Source organism: Sinocyclocheilus anshuiensis, unplaced genomic scaffold (genome assembly GCF_001515605.1).
Source record: "Sinocyclocheilus anshuiensis isolate Anshui unplaced genomic scaffold, SAMN03320099.WGS_v1.1 scaffold1100, whole genome shotgun sequence".
NCBI lineage: Eukaryota > Metazoa > Chordata > Actinopteri > Cypriniformes > Cyprinidae > Sinocyclocheilus > Sinocyclocheilus anshuiensis.
In genome coordinates this window covers 533,775-556,440 of record NW_015552633.1, presented here as the reverse complement: position 1 = coordinate 556,440, position 22,666 = coordinate 533,775, and the positions used below count along the sequence as shown (strand labels likewise).

At 35.5% G+C, this 22,666-nt stretch overlaps 3 protein-coding genes and 1 long non-coding RNA gene across 5 annotated transcripts in view; all 4 read left to right on the top strand.

The window, feature by feature from the left end:
- Positions 1–730: 730 nt before the first annotated feature.
- On the top strand, positions 731–6,012 carry cops5 (COP9 signalosome subunit 5). The gene is made up of 8 exons (XM_016458016.1): positions 731–1,087; positions 1,188–1,422; positions 2,374–2,502; positions 2,907–2,972; positions 3,092–3,177; positions 3,283–3,394; positions 4,813–4,961; positions 5,750–6,012. Exons 1-8 carry the CDS (start codon positions 951–953, stop codon positions 5,838–5,840), a joined length of 1,005 nt encoding a protein of 334 aa, XP_016313502.1. The 5' UTR covers positions 731–950; the 3' UTR covers positions 5,841–6,012.
- Positions 6,013–13,105: 7,093 nt separating this feature from the next.
- LOC107666607 (protein phosphatase 1 regulatory subunit 42) lies at positions 13,106–16,997 on the top strand. Its single transcript, XM_016458013.1, has 6 exons — positions 13,106–13,111; positions 13,392–13,508; positions 14,871–14,988; positions 15,482–15,613; positions 15,986–16,118; positions 16,949–16,997. The coding sequence occupies exons 1-6, from the start codon at positions 13,106–13,108 to the stop codon at positions 16,989–16,991; spliced, it is 549 nt and encodes a 182-aa protein (XP_016313499.1). The 3' UTR covers positions 16,992–16,997.
- A 2,100-nt stretch (positions 16,998–19,097) lies between these two features.
- tcf24 (transcription factor 24) lies at positions 19,098–19,864 on the top strand. The gene is made up of 2 exons (XM_016458057.1): positions 19,098–19,535; positions 19,763–19,864. Exons 1-2 carry the CDS (start codon positions 19,098–19,100, stop codon positions 19,862–19,864), a joined length of 540 nt encoding a protein of 179 aa, XP_016313543.1.
- Positions 19,865–21,128: 1,264 nt separating this feature from the next.
- The window catches only part of LOC107666633 (uncharacterized), a 4,517-nt gene continuing 2,979 nt past the window's right edge, over positions 21,129–22,666 (top strand). The window contains exons 1-2 of one of the 2 annotated variants that reach the window (XR_001631697.1): positions 21,129–21,236; positions 21,897–22,151. This is a non-coding gene — a long non-coding RNA (uncharacterized LOC107666633). The remainder of the gene's footprint in view (positions 21,237–21,896; positions 22,152–22,666) is intronic. The other variant, XR_001631696.1, reaches the window with a different exon arrangement.

The following is a 22,666-nucleotide window of genomic DNA, read 5'->3' as shown; positions in this document are numbered from 1 at the left end:
GAAAGAAAATCAAAGTTTAATTAGTTTAAATAATGTCAGTGATATTACGACTACGACATGAATTTAAAATTGTATTATACCTTTTCATGTAAGTCACATAAAAACACTAATATCTCCATATTTGAACAGTAGCATACAAATAAAAATCCAAATTGCACTTTAAATTTTGATATGCTATAATGATATACTCATTTTGGCCTTTTTCCTTCACATTTGCATAATTTATTTGTCCCATAATAGTAAATAGTAGTCTAAAAAAAATTGTAGTAAAAAATTAAATGGTAGTCTATACCAGTGGTTCCCAACCCTGGTCCTTGAGGCACCCCAACACTGCTCATTTTGCATGTCTCTTTTCTCTGACGCACCAATTTCAGGTCTTCGAGTCTCTACTAATGAGCTGATGACCTGAATCAGGTGTGTTTGATTAAGGATACATGAAAAATGTGCAGTGTTGGGGTGCCTCCAGGACCAGGGTTGGGAACCACTGGTCTATACGGTGCAAATGTAACAAACGAGTGATAAAAAATAAAAGAAACTTAATCGTAGAAACGTAAAAGTTAAACATAAAGATAAAGATAAAGAAACTAAAAATAAATATGATTTAAAAACAGACATAATAAACCATTAATTAATGAATAAAAGGAAACCTTAATAAGCAGAGAAAGCGAATTTGACAACAATAAGTAAAGTCGAATTCCTTTGAGACTTTTATTTTGACACTAATATAATTCCATAGTAACGCGTTTGGTCGCTAGCTTCACTCAGGTCTGAGAGTTGGTCCGTAAAGGGATACAGAAAAGCTTTGTGAATGATTGCTAAATGCTGCGTTTACATTTTTAGATAAACTAAACGCTCTGCGATATTATATAGTATTTTAAATCTCGTAAATTGCAAGTAGTATTGAACATACTTAGTTATAGTTAATCCGGACGTATAACCCGACTCTAGCTATGGCTGGCAGTAGCATAGCGATGAAAACATGGGAGCTGTCAAACAGCATGCAGGAAGTTCAAAGTATTGATGAAATATATAAGTATGATAAAAAACAACAACAAGAGATTCTGGCAGCCAAGCCGTGGACTAAAGAGTGAGTTTACCACACCATACGAATTTATTCCTCTACAAGAGGCCTGAATTGTTTTCGAATGATGAATAACAGTTCTCCGTACTGCTTTTGTTGTTTACAGCCATCATTATTTTAAATACTGCAAGATATCAGCTTTGGCACTGCTGAAGATGGTGATGCATGCCCGATCTGGAGGAAACCTAGAGGTGATGGGACTTATGCTGGGGAAGGTGGATGGAGAGACCATGATCATCATGGACAGTTTCGCTCTACCCGTGGAGGGCACTGAAACGCGAGTCAACGCTCAGGCTGCAGCCTATGAATACATGGCTGCCTATATAGAGAATGCTAAACAGGTACACTAACCCATATGCATTGTCTGAAATTCATATTAGGCTAATAATAAGAACAAACCCACACTTTGTTTTTAAATATGTTAGTCTCCACAGCTTTATACAGCAGGCACATTGGATATGCTGAATCTTGAGTTTTTCTGTGGTGCAGTGTGCTACTAAAATATACATGCATTATATATATGATACTCATCTAAAAATATCTGACTAATTCATTTATAATTAATATGCTTAATCTAATGTTAATTGAGAGACTACATGGGATATATGCACTTCTAAAATTGTATCACATCACAGTACCATTTAAAATAAATCAAAGCGCAAGTGTGATTTAAAATAATTAATAAATGGTGACTATTCACAGAAATCACAATATACACGAATTATGTATGCTGCATCTTTGTTATATGCTATACTCATCTAAAAATATTTTACTTCTATAATTTCTACACATTAAGTTTTTAAGATCTAATATTAAATGAGAGATTATATGGGATATTTGTACTTTAAAGATATTTATCACTTAACAAGACCATTTAAAATTAATTATTGAAGGCAAAAAGGTGATTTAAAAATAGTAAAAATTGTAAAGTAAGCGGTAAACCGTCATAGGAACTAAAATAAACAAGTATTGTGTTTGCTGCATCTTGGTGTGATATGCTGTACTCATCTAAAAATATTTTACTAATACTTTTAGAATGATTATGCATTCAGTTTTCATAATGTAATAATTGAGAGACTACATGGGACAATTGCACTTTTAAAAATGTATATCACATAAAAAGACCATTTAAAAAAGGTCATTTAAAAGTAAATCGTAAACAGTCACATGAACTAAAATATACACTTTATACATTCATAGACAAATTATGCATTAACTCCCCATGAAAGTCATGACCAGCATATGATGATATATTAGTAATTCTGAGGCTCATCATTTCTGAATTCATTTAGGTGGGGCGGTTGGAGAATGCCATTGGATGGTACCACAGTCATCCTGGATACGGCTGCTGGCTTTCAGGCATAGATGTCAGCACTCAGATGCTTAACCAGCAGTTTCAAGAGCCCTTTGTCGCAGTAGTGGTAAGAGCTGTTGAAAATGTTAAACTGGTTGCTTATTTTGCAAAGTCCTCTCTAAACCCTGTTACCATCAATCTCAAAAGACAGAGGGGAAAAATAGCTCAGCTACGAAATTGTTAAAGTATCAGTTTAAATTCAGTAATATCAGTGATCCATAATTGACCCCCAAAATACAAATGAGTTTGGTGACATTTGTAGTGGTGTCTGATTAATGGCTGTTGGCTTTGTAACTGAATACATTATACAGTTTACCCTTCGCTGCTATTGCTTATTTTGTGCTGAGGGCAAATAGCGAGCTGGTGCTCATAACTTTCACTTGCTAAACTGGCAGCTCAGTGTTTTTATTTGTTATATTTGACTGAACTGTTTTGCTTATTACAGTCCTTGTAATTTTTCATCCTTCTCAGATTGATCCCACAAGGACTATATCCGCAGGGAAGGTCAATCTTGGAGCGTTCAGGACATATCCAAAGGTAGGAAGATTTTTTTAGTACAGTTTTTTCGTAACTGTGTAGTATTTTACATTTATTTGTCTATTCATTTATAGGAGTTTGATAAGATTTTTCATCACATATTTCAATTTTAACGCTAGGGTTACAAGCCTCCAGATGAGGGTCCATCTGAATACCAAACTATACCACTTAACAAGATTGAGGACTTTGGAGTGCACTGCAAACAGTAAGCTTTTTTTAACGCACATATTTATACTTGGAAATTGATTTCATTTTATTGACTTGGCTTTAAAATATTGGAAATTTACCATAAACTCTTTTGTGCTTTTAGGTACTATGCTTTAGAAGTGTCTTATTTTAAGTCTTCCCTGGACCGCAAACTCCTAGAGCTGTTGTGGAATAAGTATTGGGTCAACACTTTGAGCTCCTCCAGCCTTCTCACAGTAAGTACTGTCTTTTATTGGCGTGACATTATTGTATTTCATATGTGCAGAAATCTTCAGTAATTTTAGATTTATTTAACTTTTGTGCTGTGCTGAAAATACTTTCACCTAATTTGGTGTTCCTGGACAAAAATTACAGACCTTTAAAAAAATAGCTTCTAAATCTCTCATTATGCAGTTAGCACAGGTTTTTTTATTTAGTTTTTAGAACTGACTGATCATAGGCCTCATTGATCTGAGCTTAGGTATTTTCTGTGCTATACTCATCTAAAAATGCTTTACTAATTGTTTTATAATTATACTGCATTCAGGTTTCATGTTCTTACATTAATTGAGAGACCACATGTAATATTTGCACTGATTGAAAACAGTTTTTGAGTGGAAAAAGCATTATTTATGGATCTTTCTGACATTATTCACTCATTCTATATGCTTCAAGATCAAAGAAACCTACAATCAGTCAGTTCCGAAAAGAAATACAAAACTGTTACAATCAAAGGAAAACAAGTTGATAAAGAGATGGAATTCAATATTTGGTCATAAAATAGCATAAGATATTTATAAGCAATTTTATATAGGCCTGTCATTTTTGTGAAATGTGAAAAAAAAAAAAACTAGCTAAATATTATGCAAAAAAATGTTAGCAAGTTGTTAAACCCTAAATGAGCAAAATAAGTACATTTTAGTCCAATGCAATAACATTAACTAGCATTTTTGGGAAATAACCTGAACACAGCATGAGGGCTATTAAAAGTGTATAACCTTATTTTTTATATCAGTATTAATCTGTTTGTCACTGTATTGTTATCTCTATATCTTCTCTCTTGTTCATATTAAAATATTAACATAATTGTTATCTTTATCATCCTGAAAATGTTTTGGATTCTGAAGGGTACAAGTTTTTATGTGCAGGAGATTAATAATATGACAGGGGCTTGTTGACAACTTGTGCGCATGATTAATATTTGTAGATGCTGCTTTTGTTTCCCTACCTATTTGTTTTGAAAGCTTGTCATTGTCGACTATGACATTCTGTCATGAGCTTTGTTTAACACTTTCAATGGGCTGTAGACTATCTAAACAGCAGCCTCAGAGCTCTGTTAGAGATAAATTGACTACTTGTCAAAAGCGACTTGCTTCGCCAAGGAAGAAGTGTTGTTAGTGATTACGTTGTCACCACAGACCGAGACCTTAAGTCACTGAGTCTGTCTTTATTATGAATCCTCATCTGGGCAGTGTACAACCTCACCTTCTGCAAACGTTTGAGACCTCATTCAGGAGGCTTCAGCAAACAATTCAACAACCTGCTTATTGAGCATCAGTGGAATGCATGCTGTGAAGGTTTAAGTATTGTTGTGAAATTGTGCATTAACCTAGAGCAAGTGGAATGGTGGTGTTAATGGCTCTTGTTCCTTCAGAATGCAGACTACACCACTGGACAGGTGTTTGACTTGTCTGAGAAGCTCGAGCAGGCAGAAGCTCAGCTGGGACGAGGCAGTTTCATGTTGGGCTTAGATACTCATGATAGGAAATCTGAGGATAAACTTGCAAAAGCAACACGTGACAGGTAATACGATCCCTATCAGTTCAGTATTACATTTTTCCTTTCATAATATATTGTGAATTATGATAGTATAAATAAGTGGAAATAAACAAACAAGCCAAGACAAGTTTATTTAGTTTCAAATGTCATGCACACTAAAAATTTTAAGTGACACAATCACAGTTCTAAATAAAGCTGTAAGTCGTTTTTTTTTTTTTTATATATATATATTTATTTATGGGGCAGGAGGGTAAATTTGTATCATTTGAGTATTGAAAATAATATTGATTTCACATTTATTAATATTTATTTTGTGTGAGGTCATATGTTGTTTTCCTTTTTTATGCTTTTTAAAATAAAATTGTAAACAACGTTATTGTTTTAGATTTTTGGAATGAGTATAAAATCTATAATGTATAACAAATGTATAAAACTGGATAAAAATAGATTACTTTTTTGCTTTTTTGCTTTCCCCATCTTTATTTTTCTTTTATAAAAGATTATTTATTTACGTGTTTATTTTGTTTATTTGATTGATTGGGGCTAAATTAGTTTCTTTTGGGTATTGAGAATAGAATACTGACATCACATTTATTCTTTTCTTTTTTTCTTTTTCTTTATAAAAGATTATTTATTTACTTTTTTTTCCACATTTATTTTGTGTGAGCTTATAGGTGACTTGAGTGTCTGTTTAGGTGCAAGGGTCCCTACTTTTTGACTTGTACTTATTGCAACCAATGACATAATTTTTAAAAATAAAGTTGAACACATTTTGATAAATACATGATCAAACATCTTTCTTTGCTTTTCAGCTGCAAGACAACCATTGAAGCAATTCATGGTTTGATGTCCCAGGTTATCAAAGATAAACTCTTCAATCAAGTGAACACATCTTCCAACTAAACTTGGAAGGAACTGAAGTTAGATGACTTCACATGCAGTGTCTGCTTAGTTATGTGTTCTTTCGTTACGATTCTGTTTTGAAAGATTCAGAGGAATTCTCCTGTAGGAATGTTTGCGTCATTTATCATTTGTTTAAACAAAGAAATAAATGCTGTTCGGGTTGATTCGTTGACAGACATTAGGTATTTTTTGCTTCATCTTAATTTACTAAATTCATTTCATCACATTTACTGCTAAAGTCTCGTCTGAAATTATACCTTGCCCAGCTCATCGTCAAAGCTGTCCTTTAGATCAAGACAAATGAGTTTTCCTTAGTGCTTAGACATTTGAAATATATTCTCCTCTGGGTTCAGTGTGTAACACGGTACAGCACCATTCCCATTTCCCACAGCTTGTGTCGGGAGCTGTAACAGCGGTATTCAACATTATATTTAACAAAAACCACAGTGCTCCACAAGAGGTCATTTTCATATTTGCCAGTCATAGCATTACATAATGGAATAACAAACTCAACGGCCCAAAGATAAACACAGCTTGGCATGGCCGCAGCGCATCTGTCAGGACGACCCTGTGCAGGTTGTCTCTGCGTGGTACACAATCCTTCAGGATTCTGAGCGTTCCGCTGTGGCCTGTCACTGATGCATCACAGAAACAGGAGCTCGATACAGTGGAGTCTATTCAGCCCTGCGTGTCTGCTCTTTATCGCTGCAGACACTCAACACCCGTGTGGTTTCATGCACACACACGTGCCTGCATTTTCTTGTGAAACAGTGCTGAACAACAGTGCTGACTTCGTATTCATGCATGTTTTTGTACCCCACATCATTGTGCTAATTTTAAGATTTTCTGTTATGTTCCGGAAAGCATCAGAGTCTGTTTAATTATGCACCGTGCAATTTGTGGATTTTGGCCTGAAGTTGTAGCGAGAATGTGTTTTTTGCTCTTGTGATGCCGTCCAATGTTTTATTCCGTAGAGTATTGAATTAAAGAAATAGTTCAGCCAAAAATGTACATTTATTGAAAATGTAATCATCATCAGGCCATCCAAAATGTAGTTGTTATGTTCCGGAAAGCATCAGAGTCTGTTTAATTATGCACCGTGCAATTTGTGGATTTTGGCCTGAAGTTGTAGCGAGAATGTGTTTTTTGCTCTTGTGATGCCGTCCAATGTTTTATTCTGTAGAGTATTGAATTAATTCAAGAAATAGTTCAGCCAAAAATGTAAATTTATTGAAAATGTAATCATCATCAGGCCATCCAAAATGTAGTTTGTTTGTTTATAAGAAACAGATTTGGAGAAATTTAGCATTACATCACTTGTTCACCAGTGGATCATCTTAAGTGAATGGGTGCCGTCAGAATGAGAGTTCAAACAGCTGATAAAAACATCACAATAATCCACTCCAGACTAAAAATTAATAATGTGGAAAGAAGAAACGGTTAAAAAGTCTTAATGATGGATTTGTTTGCTAAAAACATGCATATTTCCACAAATTGATGGACTGGAGTCATGTGGATTATTTGTTGATTAAGGATCCACTGGTGAGCAAGTGATGTTATGCTACATTTCTGGCTGAACTATTCCTTTAATTAATTTAATCCTCTACGGAATAAAACACTGGTCGTCATCACGAGCAAAAACATTCTCGCTACAACTTCAGGCCAAAAACCACAAATTTGATGCCTGAGAGCAAGTACATTTTTAGAAAATTTTTATTTTTGCATGAACTATTCCTTTAAAATCATAGTCATCAAAAAAAAATCTTATGCATATGTTCTGTATTTCAGCCATTGGAATTACAAACGAAGCTTATAATCATCACCAGATGAGCATTTTTTAATACTTGCAGTAAAGAAGAAAAAGCAGAAGAGTATAAATGAGATGAGATATAACTAAGCCTAAGTATATTATGTTTTCCATGAGTGAACTAACATCAGTGAAATCCATTAACTCAATTTTGAAGTATGTTTTCTATTAGCAAGAGTCTTCTAAAATTACTTGGAATTCCACTTCATTTGCTGAACCCAGAGAAAATGTTTTAAAATAAGTATTATGAACTATGACAGATATGTGATTAAGTGAATATATCTGAGTGATGAGCACAAATAATGGGCAGTGGCTATTGATCACAAGGCTAATGTTAAACTAGCCTTTGGGACCAATGACCTCAAGATATTTGGTAGCACTGATGTTTTCTTTGGACCATAATAATCTCAACAAGCATGGTAATGAGAAGGTGAAACGTGTTCAATGCCCCAGAGGAGAGTCTGAAAAGGGCAGAACTCCCCCTCTGTGTCCCTAAACCAACCAAAGCAACATTTCCTTTCTGCCAAGTATTCTGCATACATAAATGGAGGCAAGTCACTCTCAGGAAGCACATTCCTCCACCGTATATAACAATAGTCCACCGAAGCCACCGCACTTCTCTAGAACTGATCTGCATTATTAGGGGCAGCAGTTTGAGCTTGCAAATTTGGGAAAATGTGTGGTTCTACCAGCTGAAGTTGATAAACATGGTTTCTGATTTCAACATGTAAATGCTTAAGGGTCTTGTCTACTTTAAGCCTTAAGGGTGGCCCGAGGTTTTGATTTAATCCTAGTTTTTCTTTTCCAACAATTGTTTTTTTCTCTTCAATCCTCTGCACACATGTAGTTCTTTTTTTTAAGTGTGTCATTTAATCTCTTCATTTTATAATTTTTTAAGTCGGTGCCAATAACCTTGTGGGCAGTGCACCGACATATAGCGCCATTGCGCTTCGGGCATCCTGAGTTCGAGTCTTGGCTCGCGGACCTTTCCCAATCCCGACCCCCTCTTTCTCTCTCTCCCACTTCGCTTCCTGTCTACATACTGTCCTGTCCTAATAAAAGCAAAAGAAAAAAAAATGGATTTGTTTGTAAAAAAAACATGCAGCTTTCCACAAAATGTTAATTGATGGTCTGAAGTCATGTGGATTATTGTGATGTTTTTATCAGCTGTTTGGACTTTAATTCTGACGGCACCCATTCACTGCAGATTATCCATATGTGAGCAAGTGATGTTATGCTAAATGTCTCCAAATCTGTTCTGATTAAGAAAAAAGCTCATCCACATTTTGGATGACCTGATGGTGAATAAGATTTCTATCCTGATTCAGAAAAGGATTGTATTTCAGCTGGAAAAAATGTTTTGAAATTAAAAAGGTATATGAATTTGTTACAAACATGTAGCTTCTCACTTCACAAGACATAAACTGATGGACTGGAGTCGTGTGGATTACTTGTGTTTTTATCAGCTGTTTGGACTTTCATTCTGATGGCACCCATTCACTGCAGAGGATCCACTGGTGAGCAAGTGATGTTATGCTACATTTCTGGCTGAACTATTCCTTTAATTAATTTAATCCTCTATGGAATAAAACACTGGTCGTCATCATGAGCAAAAACATTCTCGCCTTAAGGGTCTTGTCTACTTTAAGCCTTAAGGGTGGCCCGAGGTTTTGATTTAATCCTAGTTTTTCTTTTCCAACAATTGTTTTTTTCTCTTCAATCCTCTGCACACATGTAGTTCTTTTTTTTAAGTGTGTCAGTTAATCTCTTCATTTTATAATTTTTTAAGTCGGTGCCAATAACCTTGTGGGCAGTGCACCGACATATAGCGCCATTGCGCTTCGGGCATCCTGAGTTCGAGTCTTGGCTCGCGGACCTTTCCCAATCCCGACCCCCTCTTTCTCTCTCTCCCACTTCGCTTCCTGTCTACATGCTGTCCTGTCCTAATAAAAGCAAAAGAAAAAAAAAATTGATTTGTTTGTAAAAAAAAACATGCAGCTTTCCACAAAATGTTAATTGATGGACTGAAGTCGTGGATTATTGTGATGTTTTTATCAGCTGTTTGGCAGAGGATCCACTGGTGAGCAAGTGATGTTATGCTACATTTCTGGCTGAACTATTCCTTTAATTAATTTAATCCTCTATGGAATAAAACACTGGTCGTCATCATGAGCAAAAACATTCTCGCTACAACTTCAGGCCAAAAACCACAAATTTGATGCCTGAGAGCAAGTACATTTTTAGAAAATTTTTATTTTTGCATGAACTATTCCTTTAAAATCATAGTCATCAAAAAAAAATCTTATGCATATGTTCTGTATTTCAGCCATTGGAATTACAAACGAAGCTTATAATCATCACCAGATGAGCATTTTTTAATACTTGCAGTAAAGAAGAAAAAGCAGAAGAGTATAAATGAGATGAGATATAACTAAGCCTAAGTATATTATGTTTTCCATGAGTGAACTAACATCAGTGAAATCCATTAACTCAATTTTGAAGTATGTTTTCTATTAGCAAGAGTCTTCTAAAATTACTTGGAATTCCACTTCATTTGCTGAACCCAGAGAAAATGTTTTAAAATAAGTATTATGAACTATGACAGATATGTGATTAAGTGAATATATCTGAGTGATGAGCACAAATAATGGGCAGTGGCTATTGATCACAAGGCTAATGTTAAACTAGCCTTTGGGACCAATGACCTCAAGATATTTGGTAGCACTGATGTTTTCTTTGGACCATAATAATCTCAACAAGCATGGTAATGAGAAGGTGAAACGTGTTCAATGCCCCAGAGGAGAGTCTGAAAAGGGCAGAACTCCCCCTCTGTGTCCCTAAACCAACCAAAGCAACATTTCCTTTCTGCCAAGTATTCTGCATACATAAATGGAGGCAAGTCACTCTCAGGAAGCACATTCCTCCACCGTATATAACAATAGTCCACCGAAGCCACCGCACTTCTCTAGAACTGATCTGCATTATTAGGGGCAGCAGTTTGAGCTTGCAAATTTGGGAAAATGTGTGGTTCTACCAGCTGAAGTTGATAAACATGGTTTCTGATTTCAACATGTAAATGCTTAAGGGTCTTGTCTACTTTAAGCCTTAAGGGTGGCCCGAGGTTTTGATTTAATCCTAGTTTTTCTTTTCCAACAATTGTTTTTTTCTCTTCAATCCTCTGCACACATGTAGTTCTTTTTTTTAAGTGTGTCATTTAATCTCTTCATTTTATAATTTTTTAAGTCGGTGCCAATAACCTTGTGGGCAGTGCACCGACATATAGCGCCATTGCGCTTCGGGCATCCTGAGTTCGAGTCTTGGCTCGCGGACCTTTCCCAATCCCGACCCCCTCTTTCTCTCTCTCCCACTTCGCTTCCTGTCTACATACTGTCCTGTCCTAATAAAAGCAAAAGAAAAAAAAATGGATTTGTTTGTAAAAAAAACATGCAGCTTTCCACAAAATGTTAATTGATGGTCTGAAGTCATGTGGATTATTGTGATGTTTTTATCAGCTGTTTGGACTTTAATTCTGACGGCACCCATTCACTGCAGATTATCCATATGTGAGCAAGTGATGTTATGCTAAATGTCTCCAAATCTGTTCTGATTAAGAAAAAAGCTCATCCACATTTTGGATGACCTGATGGTGAATAAACTTTTTTGGCTGAACTTATGATTTATTTAATCTACTCCTCTATAAAATAAAACCCTAGTTGTCATCACAAGAGCAAAAACGCGCTCTTGCTACAACTTCAGGCCAAAATCCACAAATTCGATGTGAGAACAAGTACATTTTTTAGAAAATTTTATTTTTTGCATGAACTATTCCTTTAAAATAAAAAAAAACATTCATAAATTAATGAATAATAATAATTTAAAATATATATTTGGCTTCTCTCTATCTCTCATTTTTCAGCCAAATAACATCTATAGTAATGTGTAAACAAAAAAAATCATAGACTTCGGTCGTTTATTTGTGTTATTCCTTTAATTCATTTTAAACTTTAATTCCTTAAATCATGGGTAACAAACACCTGCGCTAGCTTGAATTAATTAGGTTACTAAATCTTAGAAGCTAGTAGAACAAATTACTTTTAACATCAGTAAAAACGTTCTTTCACATTTTTTACACAACAATACATGCGATGAACATCGTGTTCTAAAATTCACACGCAATTTAAAACAATTAAAAACGTTTTACCATTTGTGTTGAGAATGCGTCATGCCGCATTTTGAACTGCGCTCCTTCGAAACAACTCTGGCGCGTGCAAGCTGACCTTGCGCTCGCGTCTCGTCGCCATGGCAACATCAGCTCTCACTTCCTAAACAAAGCCGACAAGAGAAAATACTTTACAGCAGCAAAACACTTATAATTAATTAATAATTATAATAAACACTGCGTTCATAGCTGACGACAGTTAATGTATAGCATTTGTGGATTAAGGTAAGATGCAGTGCTGTTTCATTTTATTTCTACTGTATCAGCTGTTCATAGGTGCCTTTTCTGTTCGCGGTTATAATTGTATGTCAACAGTAGCCTAATTTGCTTGTCTTTCTTTATTAGTAATAAAATGTTAAATATACTGCAATATATTATAATGATTGGCAAACTGCTGTCTCCATCCAGTTCCCTGGAGTTTAACCACAGAAAGTTATTGATTTTAAGAGGCTCTCCATGTCATCTCCCCATAGTCTGCTGCTCTGAGATCAAGTGTAAAACCGACCTGCTGTCATGTGTTGATGTATGTATTCCCTTTACTTCTGTCCTAGTGTTCAATGTCTGTGGTTGACAAGACAATATAGAAAGCATATGGAGTAAAATATCATCCAAGGTCTTTCCAAGGAGGCCTTTCTGGTGAGGTGTTACTGCAGGTCTGGATTGGTTTTATATATGGATGTGCAGGGTCAAGCTTACAGACAATGGAAATCTCAAGATGATTGTGTTGTTTTTTATCATTGCAGTTGTTGTTCTTTTTTTTTTTTGGCTCTTGGGAGAAGAGATCTCCCTTTATGATAATCTTAGGTCAGGTCACATGTCTATTTCACCTTTGGCCTCCTTCCCACTATTCAAAAATATGTATTTTGACAAAGGTTTAAGGGTCAATTGACTATGCTGTCTCTAAAGTACATATCATCAAAGAAATAATGTTCACCCCATCAATTATACATTTAAACCCCATTTAAAGACATTCTGATTAAAATCTACAGTGGTGTGAAAAAGTGTTGGCCCCCTTCCTGATTTCTTATTTTTTTGCATGTTTGTCACACTTTAATGTTTCAGATCATCAAACAAATTTAAATATTAGTCAAAGATAACACAAGTGAACACAACATGCAGTTTTAAATGAAGGTTTTTATTATTAAGGGAAAACAAAAACTACATGGCCCTGTGTGAAGAAGTGTTTGCCCCCCTGTTAAAACTGTGGTTTATCACAGCTGAAGTTCTGTGCAAAATTTGATGAGGGTAAAAGAGGTCTCTGTGGCTGCCTCCTTGTCTGACAAATCAGCAGGGAGTGTTAACTGCCAAGGCTATGGGAAAACAAACCAAAAGTTGGGAATTTTGTTTATTTTGATCATTAATGTAATTACAAAAAATGTAAGTGCACCGAATTTTTTCCCTGCCAAAAGATTCCTAAATGCTCTCCTTTTACGAACACAGTGAAATCTTCATTGGCTCACCAGAAGTGGGACTGGTTTTAAATTTAAAGTGCATTATTAATTATATTAATATTGAATTCTTTCAGGAAACTCTGTGCATTCTAAATATCAGCAAAAATAACATTGATGAAATATGGGACTTGGCCCCTCTCCGAAAACTGACCCATCTTTACGCTACCGATAACCAGCTACAGGACATACAGGTAAATATGATTTTTTTTCCATAAGAAATATACTTATAAAGAATTTTTGTTCTGTTTAGACATGACAAAGTTGTATGTTCCTATGAAGTGTGAAATGATAGAGGCAGAGCAGTGCAAAACCTAATCCTACAAATCCTTCCAGCAGTCTCCAGACTTGCACAGGGTCAGAATTATTCAACAAATCAGCGGGCCAGTCTCCAGGGACAGCTTCTGCTGACAATTTAAACAAGCACAAGTTTTCCTCCTTCCTTAGTGAACTGATTTTCCTCTGAAATACACTGAGTGCCCCTTAAAACCCAATTGAGCCAAACATTTAGTGAAACTAAAGCTGAAAAGTAACCTTTTCTGGAAAAGGGATTTTCCAGCTTATTGATATCACACATTCAGTGACTAAAAAATGGTGAAGGAGCACTTTCCGAACGCCTCTGTAGAAAAGCAGCTTGGTAACTTTGTCCAACAGCTCAAAAGACAATCCTCTCAGCAACTGCCACCGATAATAGTGATCCATGTGTCAGAGGAAGCTTTCATGTTTAGCAGCTATCTCCTTTAATTTATACAACCCCTTTGCCACTATTGATTCAGCGACGACAGCACCCAAAGGATCAATTCCTCCCTTACACAGTCTGGTCCAATTCCAGAAGAAACATTATGGATTTTTAAAATAGATTATGACAGGCAGTCAGCCGAGTGACAAATGGGTACTGCAGAGGCTGTTAGTGGCGCACGGCCAGACAGTGCAGATAAGGATCGAAGCGCTGGTCAAATACAGGTTCATAACTGGCCATCATTAACCCAGTATGGGGCTGGAAAGAGCCCAGTCAGGAGTGCATTCAGCACTCTCGCGCATGGGAGGGCAATTTGGTGCTGGGCAGTTCCCAGCCAAGCCCTCAGAGTGACAGACCTGACACGATCATTTATCAAAGCCTGAGAGCACGCGGCTCGCTGGGGTCCCGCTAGAGCTGATTGCACGCGGACTGAAAAGTGGAAGCACTTTAGTTGAGACAGGAAGGCAATGAACAATCAGAACGTGTCCAGAGAGTATTCATATTTCCAGCCTGGATTAATGTGTCCTTAGATAAACATACACTGCAGGCAACATGCTTGAGGACTACTGCCCAGGGGAACTTGTTAGTCACGCAGTCCGAGTGACAGTATTTATTAAAACAAGCTGATGTCTTGTTTATACTTTTTACCCTCTGAATCTTTTTGATTTTTAAGCTCGTGGCTTCTTTGTCTTAAATATAATGCCCTGATCATTTTTAACCATGCACATCTTCTGTTAAATCTGCAAAATCTCTTTAGTGTTGCGGGATTTAAATACTGATTAAAAGTAAAATGTTATGCCTTTATTCATGCTTTCAGGAATTAGAGACAGTGTTCAGCCAGTGGTCTCAACTGCGGCTACTGGATCTGAATAGAAATCCTGCGTGTCACAAACCTAAATACAGGGACAGACTAATAACTGCCTGCAAAATTCTAGGTGAGAAATAGCATCGCTAACTTGTGATGAGTAGGGCTGTCAAATCGATCAATCCATCCAAAATAAAAGTTTTTTGTTTACATAATGTATGTGTATATATAAATACACACACATACATGCATATATATATATATATATATATATATATATACACAAGTAAATATTTATTTTATTTTGGATGTGATTAATTGATTTGACAGCCCTAGTATGGAGTCATTTAACGTTATTTATGTTGAAAGAATCATTGACCTTCTGAATAAATCATGAATGGCATTTTTGGCCTTCATTATGTAATTTAATTATTTATTATTCTTTTAATTTATTTTATTATTTTATGTATTTATTTTATTTATCATTTTTAATAACATTTCAATGATATTTGGCATTTTAATTACAGTTATTTCAATAACAGTTATTTTGTACTGTTTATGAATTTTCTATAATTATTTAGTGAAATGATACACAGAAACGGTATGTTTTTCTTGGTATTTAGAGGATCTTGATGGAAAACAAATAAATGAACTGTCTAGGCAGTTTCTAATCAACTGGAAAGCCTCTAAAGACGCAAAGAAGAAATTAGAGGATGGAGAAGACATCAAAGAACAAATCACAAATCAACTTACAAGTATGAATATTTGCTGCAGTTTTTTTCTTTACATTTTTATTCAGTTATTTACAATTATTTCCATTAATGAATTATTGACAATGAATTATGTCAAATATATTATTGAAGTATGACTTTACATACTATGAAAAATAGTGCCCTAACATGTCACTGTTATTTCATTTACAGAATTTCTGTCCTGAGTGCACTGCAGTGTCACTTTCATTTTGTTCTCTAATTTTCCAGTCATTTATGATATCCACAAGATTTTCTTGCTTTTAACACATTTCTCCATTTTGCCATTGTATATCATCAGTATGTGGTTAAGTAAGCCTTGCATATCCCTTGTGTCAGTTTTATGACAATGTGTGACTAACCCGTGTTTTGCTGTAGCTGATTTTCGCGTGGGCCCCCAACATCCCTTTGCCCATGACCGCAGCAGCTCTCTGAGTAAGCCGTCAGAATATGGGAAGCCTGGCGTTATATTTCGGGCAGATCAAGTACAAGGAGACAGCAGAGGAAGAAGGTATGAACAATTAAAAATGTCTGTGCTATTAACAAGACTCCCTTATTCTTTGCATAATCTGCAGCCAATGAAAAAATATTATTTATATTTTTATATTCTATTTTTTATTATTTTTATCAAATATTTACAACTCATCTTATATTAAAAAATGAAATCAATTCTGAGATAAATGCTATCAGAGTAAGGTTACATGTTGCCTTCAGACATGATGGATAAATGCCTGATATTTGTCAAGTTGTATGAGTCTTATTTTTCCCACCCATGCAAATAAACAGCTTTCTCCTTTAGACTGGCCTGAGGTTAACCATAGTTCTGTGCTGCGCTGTGTAATGTGACATCATCTACAATTGTACTGCACAAATCATACCCTTTTGATGTCTGATGTCCTAAACGTGTTAATCCTATAGTTATCATTTCAGTTGATTTACCAGTGTGTGGCCTCTGAAATGCAGAAATTATTTGTTGATGTATACAATAAATATGAACTGAATGTTTCTGTACTTATAAGAAAAAACTGCAAGGAGCATGGGCACTAATGTGTGAGTAATAGGAATGATAATGCTGAATGACAGTTGTTTAAAGCCCTAGTTAGCCGTTTATGTTATTATAGGGGTCCAGTAACAGAAGGATATTTAGTCGTAATTTACAGAAGCTTTTTTTAAAGCATGTGTGCCAGCATTTTATTATGTTCTAGGCTGTTTTTATTACTATTAATACAAAGCACAAAAGCATGAAAGTCAACAAATATTGTGGGGTACTTTTGTGGTAATTTACAGCATTTCATTTAATTTATTTGATTAATTTACATGATTGTTCTGGTGTGTTCACAGGTCAAGAGGGATATATATTCCAGTGAGGACTGGCAGACTCTGAAAATCTGTGTGTTAGGACTTTTCTGGAAAACGTTCAGTAAAGCGCTGACACTTTTATAAAATGTGAATTTCTGAGCAGCTTCTCCATTGTGCAAGAATACACTCTCTTTTACACTGCCTATTTTGCATTTTCATATTCTGTTTGAAATTCTGAAATTGTATTTCTTAAATATTTGTCTGTGTGTTTGTTTTTAATAAATTTACTTTGCAAGATGCTGAAAAGTATTTTTAAATTCCATCATGTTTTGTACATTATTTTTTGGATGTAAAGATATATACATTAGGTGATATTATTAATTCAGTATAATAAAAATATGGAATAGATTACATTTTTTTTGGTTACATTAGGTAAGAGCAAAATCTCAAACGAGATTTTATGTGTCATTGAAAATGTCTGAAATTGTGCTATGTAGTTGAATTTTTTTTTTTTAAGGTTTGATTACGCTTTTAGTTATTTGGTAATTACATCATCAAACATACTTTTTGATTGTTTTGGGTATTTTTCATGTTTTTATTTTTTAAATATTTATTATATTTCTCTGTTGGAGTGCTTCAACAAATTAATGCTCCAATCTCACTGCATCATTCTTTAAATTAGCTAATGAAATTATCTAATTTAAAGCATGAAATTGCTAATTAAATAAGTTTAAAAATAAAAGTAGATTACATTATAATTGCACATTTATCATTTAGATTCATACCTTTTTTTCTTTTTACTGAGGCTTCATTTCAACTTGCACATTATCCAGCAAGTTTATCAACATCATGGACACTGCGTTCTAGACTGGAACGGTATTCATATGAAATATAAAACTGATTCTATAATAACGTTTATACGCGCTGAGTACATTAATGCATGAATACAATTCCTGCGTATAATATACTAATATCTACACCAGGGTATAACCTCTGAAAGATGTAGAGTAATTAGACAGAGAAGCTTACTTAACCTCATTTGCTCTGCTTCATAATTATTGGCCTGGGGGCAATACTGTTACTTCATCCTTACAAAAACAATGTTTATTAAGAACAGTCTCAGATATACATGTTATGAATAATTCCATTCATTAATTCTCCCACATCTCCGTTTGCGGAAAATAGAATGATTAATTTAGGAGTCTCACAAGAATTTCCTCAAGCATGCCAGTTGATTGCAGTGTTTAGAGTTTATTTATTGGCTTTGTCCCAGGAAATGAAGCTGATGTCTGCGGCTCAAAATTATAATATCAATATCCCTTTCAAAATGTTAAAGTTAAGAGCACCGTGCAGATGATCTGATAGAATCTGTTTGGCAGCTTAAAAATAGAATGCTTGGGTCTCAAAAACCACATTCATTTTCACCAAACAAAGCCAATCAAGAGGAAATTGGTATTTATTTATTGAATAAACAATATTTCATATAATATTCAGAAGTTGTGGTTTGCAAAGCAACTCTGGGTGGACCGAAAAATGCTGCCTCTGGCGTCGAAAAATGGACTGTGCCCTCCTACCGACCGATGCGAAGGGAAAACTAGAGAACGGCTCGAGTTGCCAGAGTTTTAAAGGCTTTTGATTTATTGCACCGGAGTGAACACTTGTCAGCTCTTTGTGTTCTCCGATAAATTAGAGGCTCAGGAGACTACGCAGTCATTCAGGTGAGGACAGTGCGTGTGCGCGGACATATATCCGTGCCTTTCACGCGCAGCACCACGACTATATCTTTTTTTGCAACGAGAAAGGGACTATTATTTTAAACAGGATTTTTTGCCGAGCTTTTTCATGCCTTAATGTGTGTTTTATAGGACAGCACTTTTAACAATAATACAGGTATGTTTTTTAAATTTTAATAACTTCTCATGACCTATACAATGTAACCTACAATTCTTCTTAAAATTGTTATATTAAAACTTTATGTTCTCGGCTGAAATTATTTAATTAAAAACATAAACACCGTAGGCGTCTATTAGTCTAATATTTCTTTTTTTGACACTGAATGACTCGTACTGGCCATGAGATTTCTGGCTCACTTGAGGAAAAATGTTTTTACAGAAGTTTTTAATGAGTGCCTATAGCTTAAACCTGTTTTTTTTTTTATGTATTATTTTAACCAGGTTAAAAAGTGATTTCAATGGTTGGAAGGCAGTCGATTCGTATGGGTGGCATTGGTTCTGTGACAGTTATGGATGACAGTCCCGCATCAAGCCCTAAATCGAGCCCCAGTCCTGACTCGCTCTCAGCGGACAGCCGGCGCGCAGAGGCCCTGTCCCGCTCCAGGGTGGTCCCGTCTAGTGGCCTCGGTGGCAGAGGGAGACCCCCAGCAGCCAACGCAGCGCGCGAAAGGAGTCGCGTCCAGACGCTCAGACATGCGTTCCTCGAGCTACAGAGAACACTGCCGTCGGTGCCACCGGACACCAAACTCTCCAAACTCGACGTCTTGATATTGGCAACCACATACATAGCGCATTTAACAAGAACCTTGCAAGAAGAAGGGATGGAAGAGGACAACACAAAACAAACTGAAGCTTTGAACTCACTTAAGGGAGATGGCTACTTACATCCTGTGAAAGTAAGTCTAATTAGCCTATATTTTAGAATGAAAGTGAACTTTAACGCCGAAAATATTGTGAGATTTTATACATTTTATTCAATTTACAAAACATTTGTGTTTAGTCTTAAAAGTTTTGAATAGGAGACTTTAAGGCTAAGGCTACTTGAAAATATCCACTTTATTACGCATAGCAATTCATTAAAACAGTTGACTAAGTGTTTCTATTTGTCGCTTTTTTCTTTTAGAAATGGCCGATGCGTTCAAGATTATATGTCGGTGCCACTGGACAGTTCCTGGGTAACTCAAATGAAAATCAAGGGGCATCTTCATCATCATCTCAAACATAGATCGTTTGCACATAAGACTTTTGGAGGTAATGATGAAGAATGAAGGTTAAAAAAAGTATTGTTTAGTTATTGTTTTAGTAATTTTGTTGCAGTCTGTAAAATTTAACATGGTTGTTTTACGCGGCAAATGAACCAAATTCATTGAAATTATTATTATTGTGCCATACAGACAACTGAGTACTGTGCATATTAATATATCCTAATTATTTCCAATATGTAAATAAGATTAAAATATTAAACAAATTGTGCTCTTTTTAACTGTGGGTTTCTGCTCAGAATTCTGTTTCTGCAGTTCTGTACTTGTACTGTCTGAAATTCGTTTGTGGGGTTGAGCTGTTATGCTCGAGCTGTCGGCTATGCACTTTCTGTTACAACATTTGCACTTAAATGTGTGAATAACCTAACATTCGTCATGTGAAGTGGTCTGTCAGAATCGCAACAATAGCATCATCCCCTTTTCTCCTCCCTTCCCTCCTTCCTCTTTTTCATGTGAATAGTGAATAAAATCTTTTTTTTTTTTAATTACACTGATCTCAGGTTTATTATTAATGTTATTATTATCGATGTTTTCTAATATAAACCCTTCACAATGTGCAAAATAATGTGTTCCGAAAAAGAACTTTATAATTAACTTGGTTTAAAATATTTGTCTTACACTGAACATTATTAATATCGAAGATTTGAATTCATTTTAAATTATTGTCTTCATTTAGGCTACAGTTCTGACATATCTCATGTGATGCAAACATTCTCATGGAAACTTTTTTTTTTTTTTTATCTTTAAAATTCTTAATCATGAAGTGCACTGAACGTTTGTTAAAGGTACTGAATAATGTTAAAACTGTAAACCCTCTAAAGAGAATTAACATTTTAAAGTTTGGGCTTCAGATTTAAAGTTTATATAGCCTATACCAGAGCGTACTATTGATCTAGCCTATGGGTCTAGATGGATTATCTTTATCTATTTATTTAAATGTTTACATTACTCTCTATGTTTACTCTAATCTTGAGAGAGGCAAATCTGCTTGAGAGAGGCAAACAATTTGAATTATTAAATGCATGGGTTATATATTGTAATTTCATAAGGATTTTCATCAAACGAAAACTTTGTTGGGAGCGCTCTAAATATAAACAACAAACAAAGTAATCTCTTGGTAGTGCTTTATATATAAACGTGTCATAAACGTATGCAAGAGTTAAACATCAATCCGAGTGCATTTTATCACACCGTAGCACGTCAGACTTCAGTAATACCCAACACGCATGTGCTGCTCGTACTAGGAAGTTCCTCTTTAAAACGCGAAGTACGCATGCGTCACATCCTTTCTTCCCAAGAGTGGAAAGATCTGGTCACAAGTCCTACGCGTTGCAGGTAAATGTACTTCAAACAATTATTGTGTCGATGCATTTTAACAGAAGTTAACGTGTTACTGCAGCTATTTGTAGAACTGTTCATGAGGTTATAGGCTCGTGTAGAGGTTTTTGCATCCTGGCTTTGCCACGTGGTTAGTCAGCACGCGCGTTACATGGAGAATAATTTGTATAATCCTTACTTGTAACGTCGTTCGGTAGAAGCACAATTACTCTTTATTAACTAGAATTTGAAGCATTTGCCCCTTATTGCAAAAGCATTGCATTTTACCAATTGATCGTTAGGCACGAATCTATATCTCATGAGTGGCCTAATGAGGATCCTTGCATTAACGTTAACGTTACCTGGTGAATAAAATCACGTATGTCTCAATAAAAGTCGCCTGTTGCAAAGCAAATCAGCCCAAATATACTTTTACTGTCAAGTTCTCCTTTTCGAAATGGGATAATTATTATTATTATTATCCCTTCTGGGAGCACACTCAATATTGTAAAGGTGGCTGTTTCTACACAAATTGACATTTGCCAAATCATGTTGTAATCATGGCCTATACTAAAAGATTTAAGTATCCCATGAGGACTGTTATAAATCATTTTGGCAGGCGAGTGTCCCAGATCTGGTGATAAATTGCTCCTTTGCCATTTGCTCTGCTGTCGGCAGGACTGTGCTCTGTCCAGCATAGGTCTGCCGTCCCCTGTGTGGCCTGGCTGGGGTTTGGGAATGGTCTTCTATGACCTGGATTGGGTAATCAGGGCTTTGATTCACTTGGAGGTGCTGTGGTCTTGGTAAAGGTCCTGACCTTGAGTTGAACTAGCGCTGCCCAGGCCTTTGTGCCGCTGTGGGAGGGTCTACTCTCAAGCTGTGTTACATGTGCCTTTTGATCTCTAGTTCATCAGTCATCTTTTTGAGGTGGAAGTGAGTTACTTTTTTTCTTTTTTTTTATACTGGCTCCTCCCTCAGCACTGCTTATTTGGAGCACAAAATTAGGGATGCTCCGATCTGCCTTTTTTGCCTCCTATACCGATTCCGATACCTAGGGTTTGGTATTGGCCGATACCGATTCCGATCCGATACCAGTGAAGTTTTTTTCCCCTCATTTAAATAAATGTAGAATTTATATATCTCTGTGTGTGGAACTGATAATCATTCTTTCACAATCTACTAGATACAGACTACTTCATTATAAAGAAAAATAAAATAAACAAATATGAAAAAATATAGGCCTATGTATATTTATAATCTATGACAAAAATGTATCATAAACTAGGTTAGTGGATAATTCGGCAGCAAAAGTTATTCTAGAAAATCCAAACATTTAGTGAAAAAACATTTTGTGGGGAACAAATAAGTGTTGCACTAAATATGGTAAAATGTTACACATTGCTATTTGTATTATTATAAAATCCATTCATTAAAAACATTCATGAATG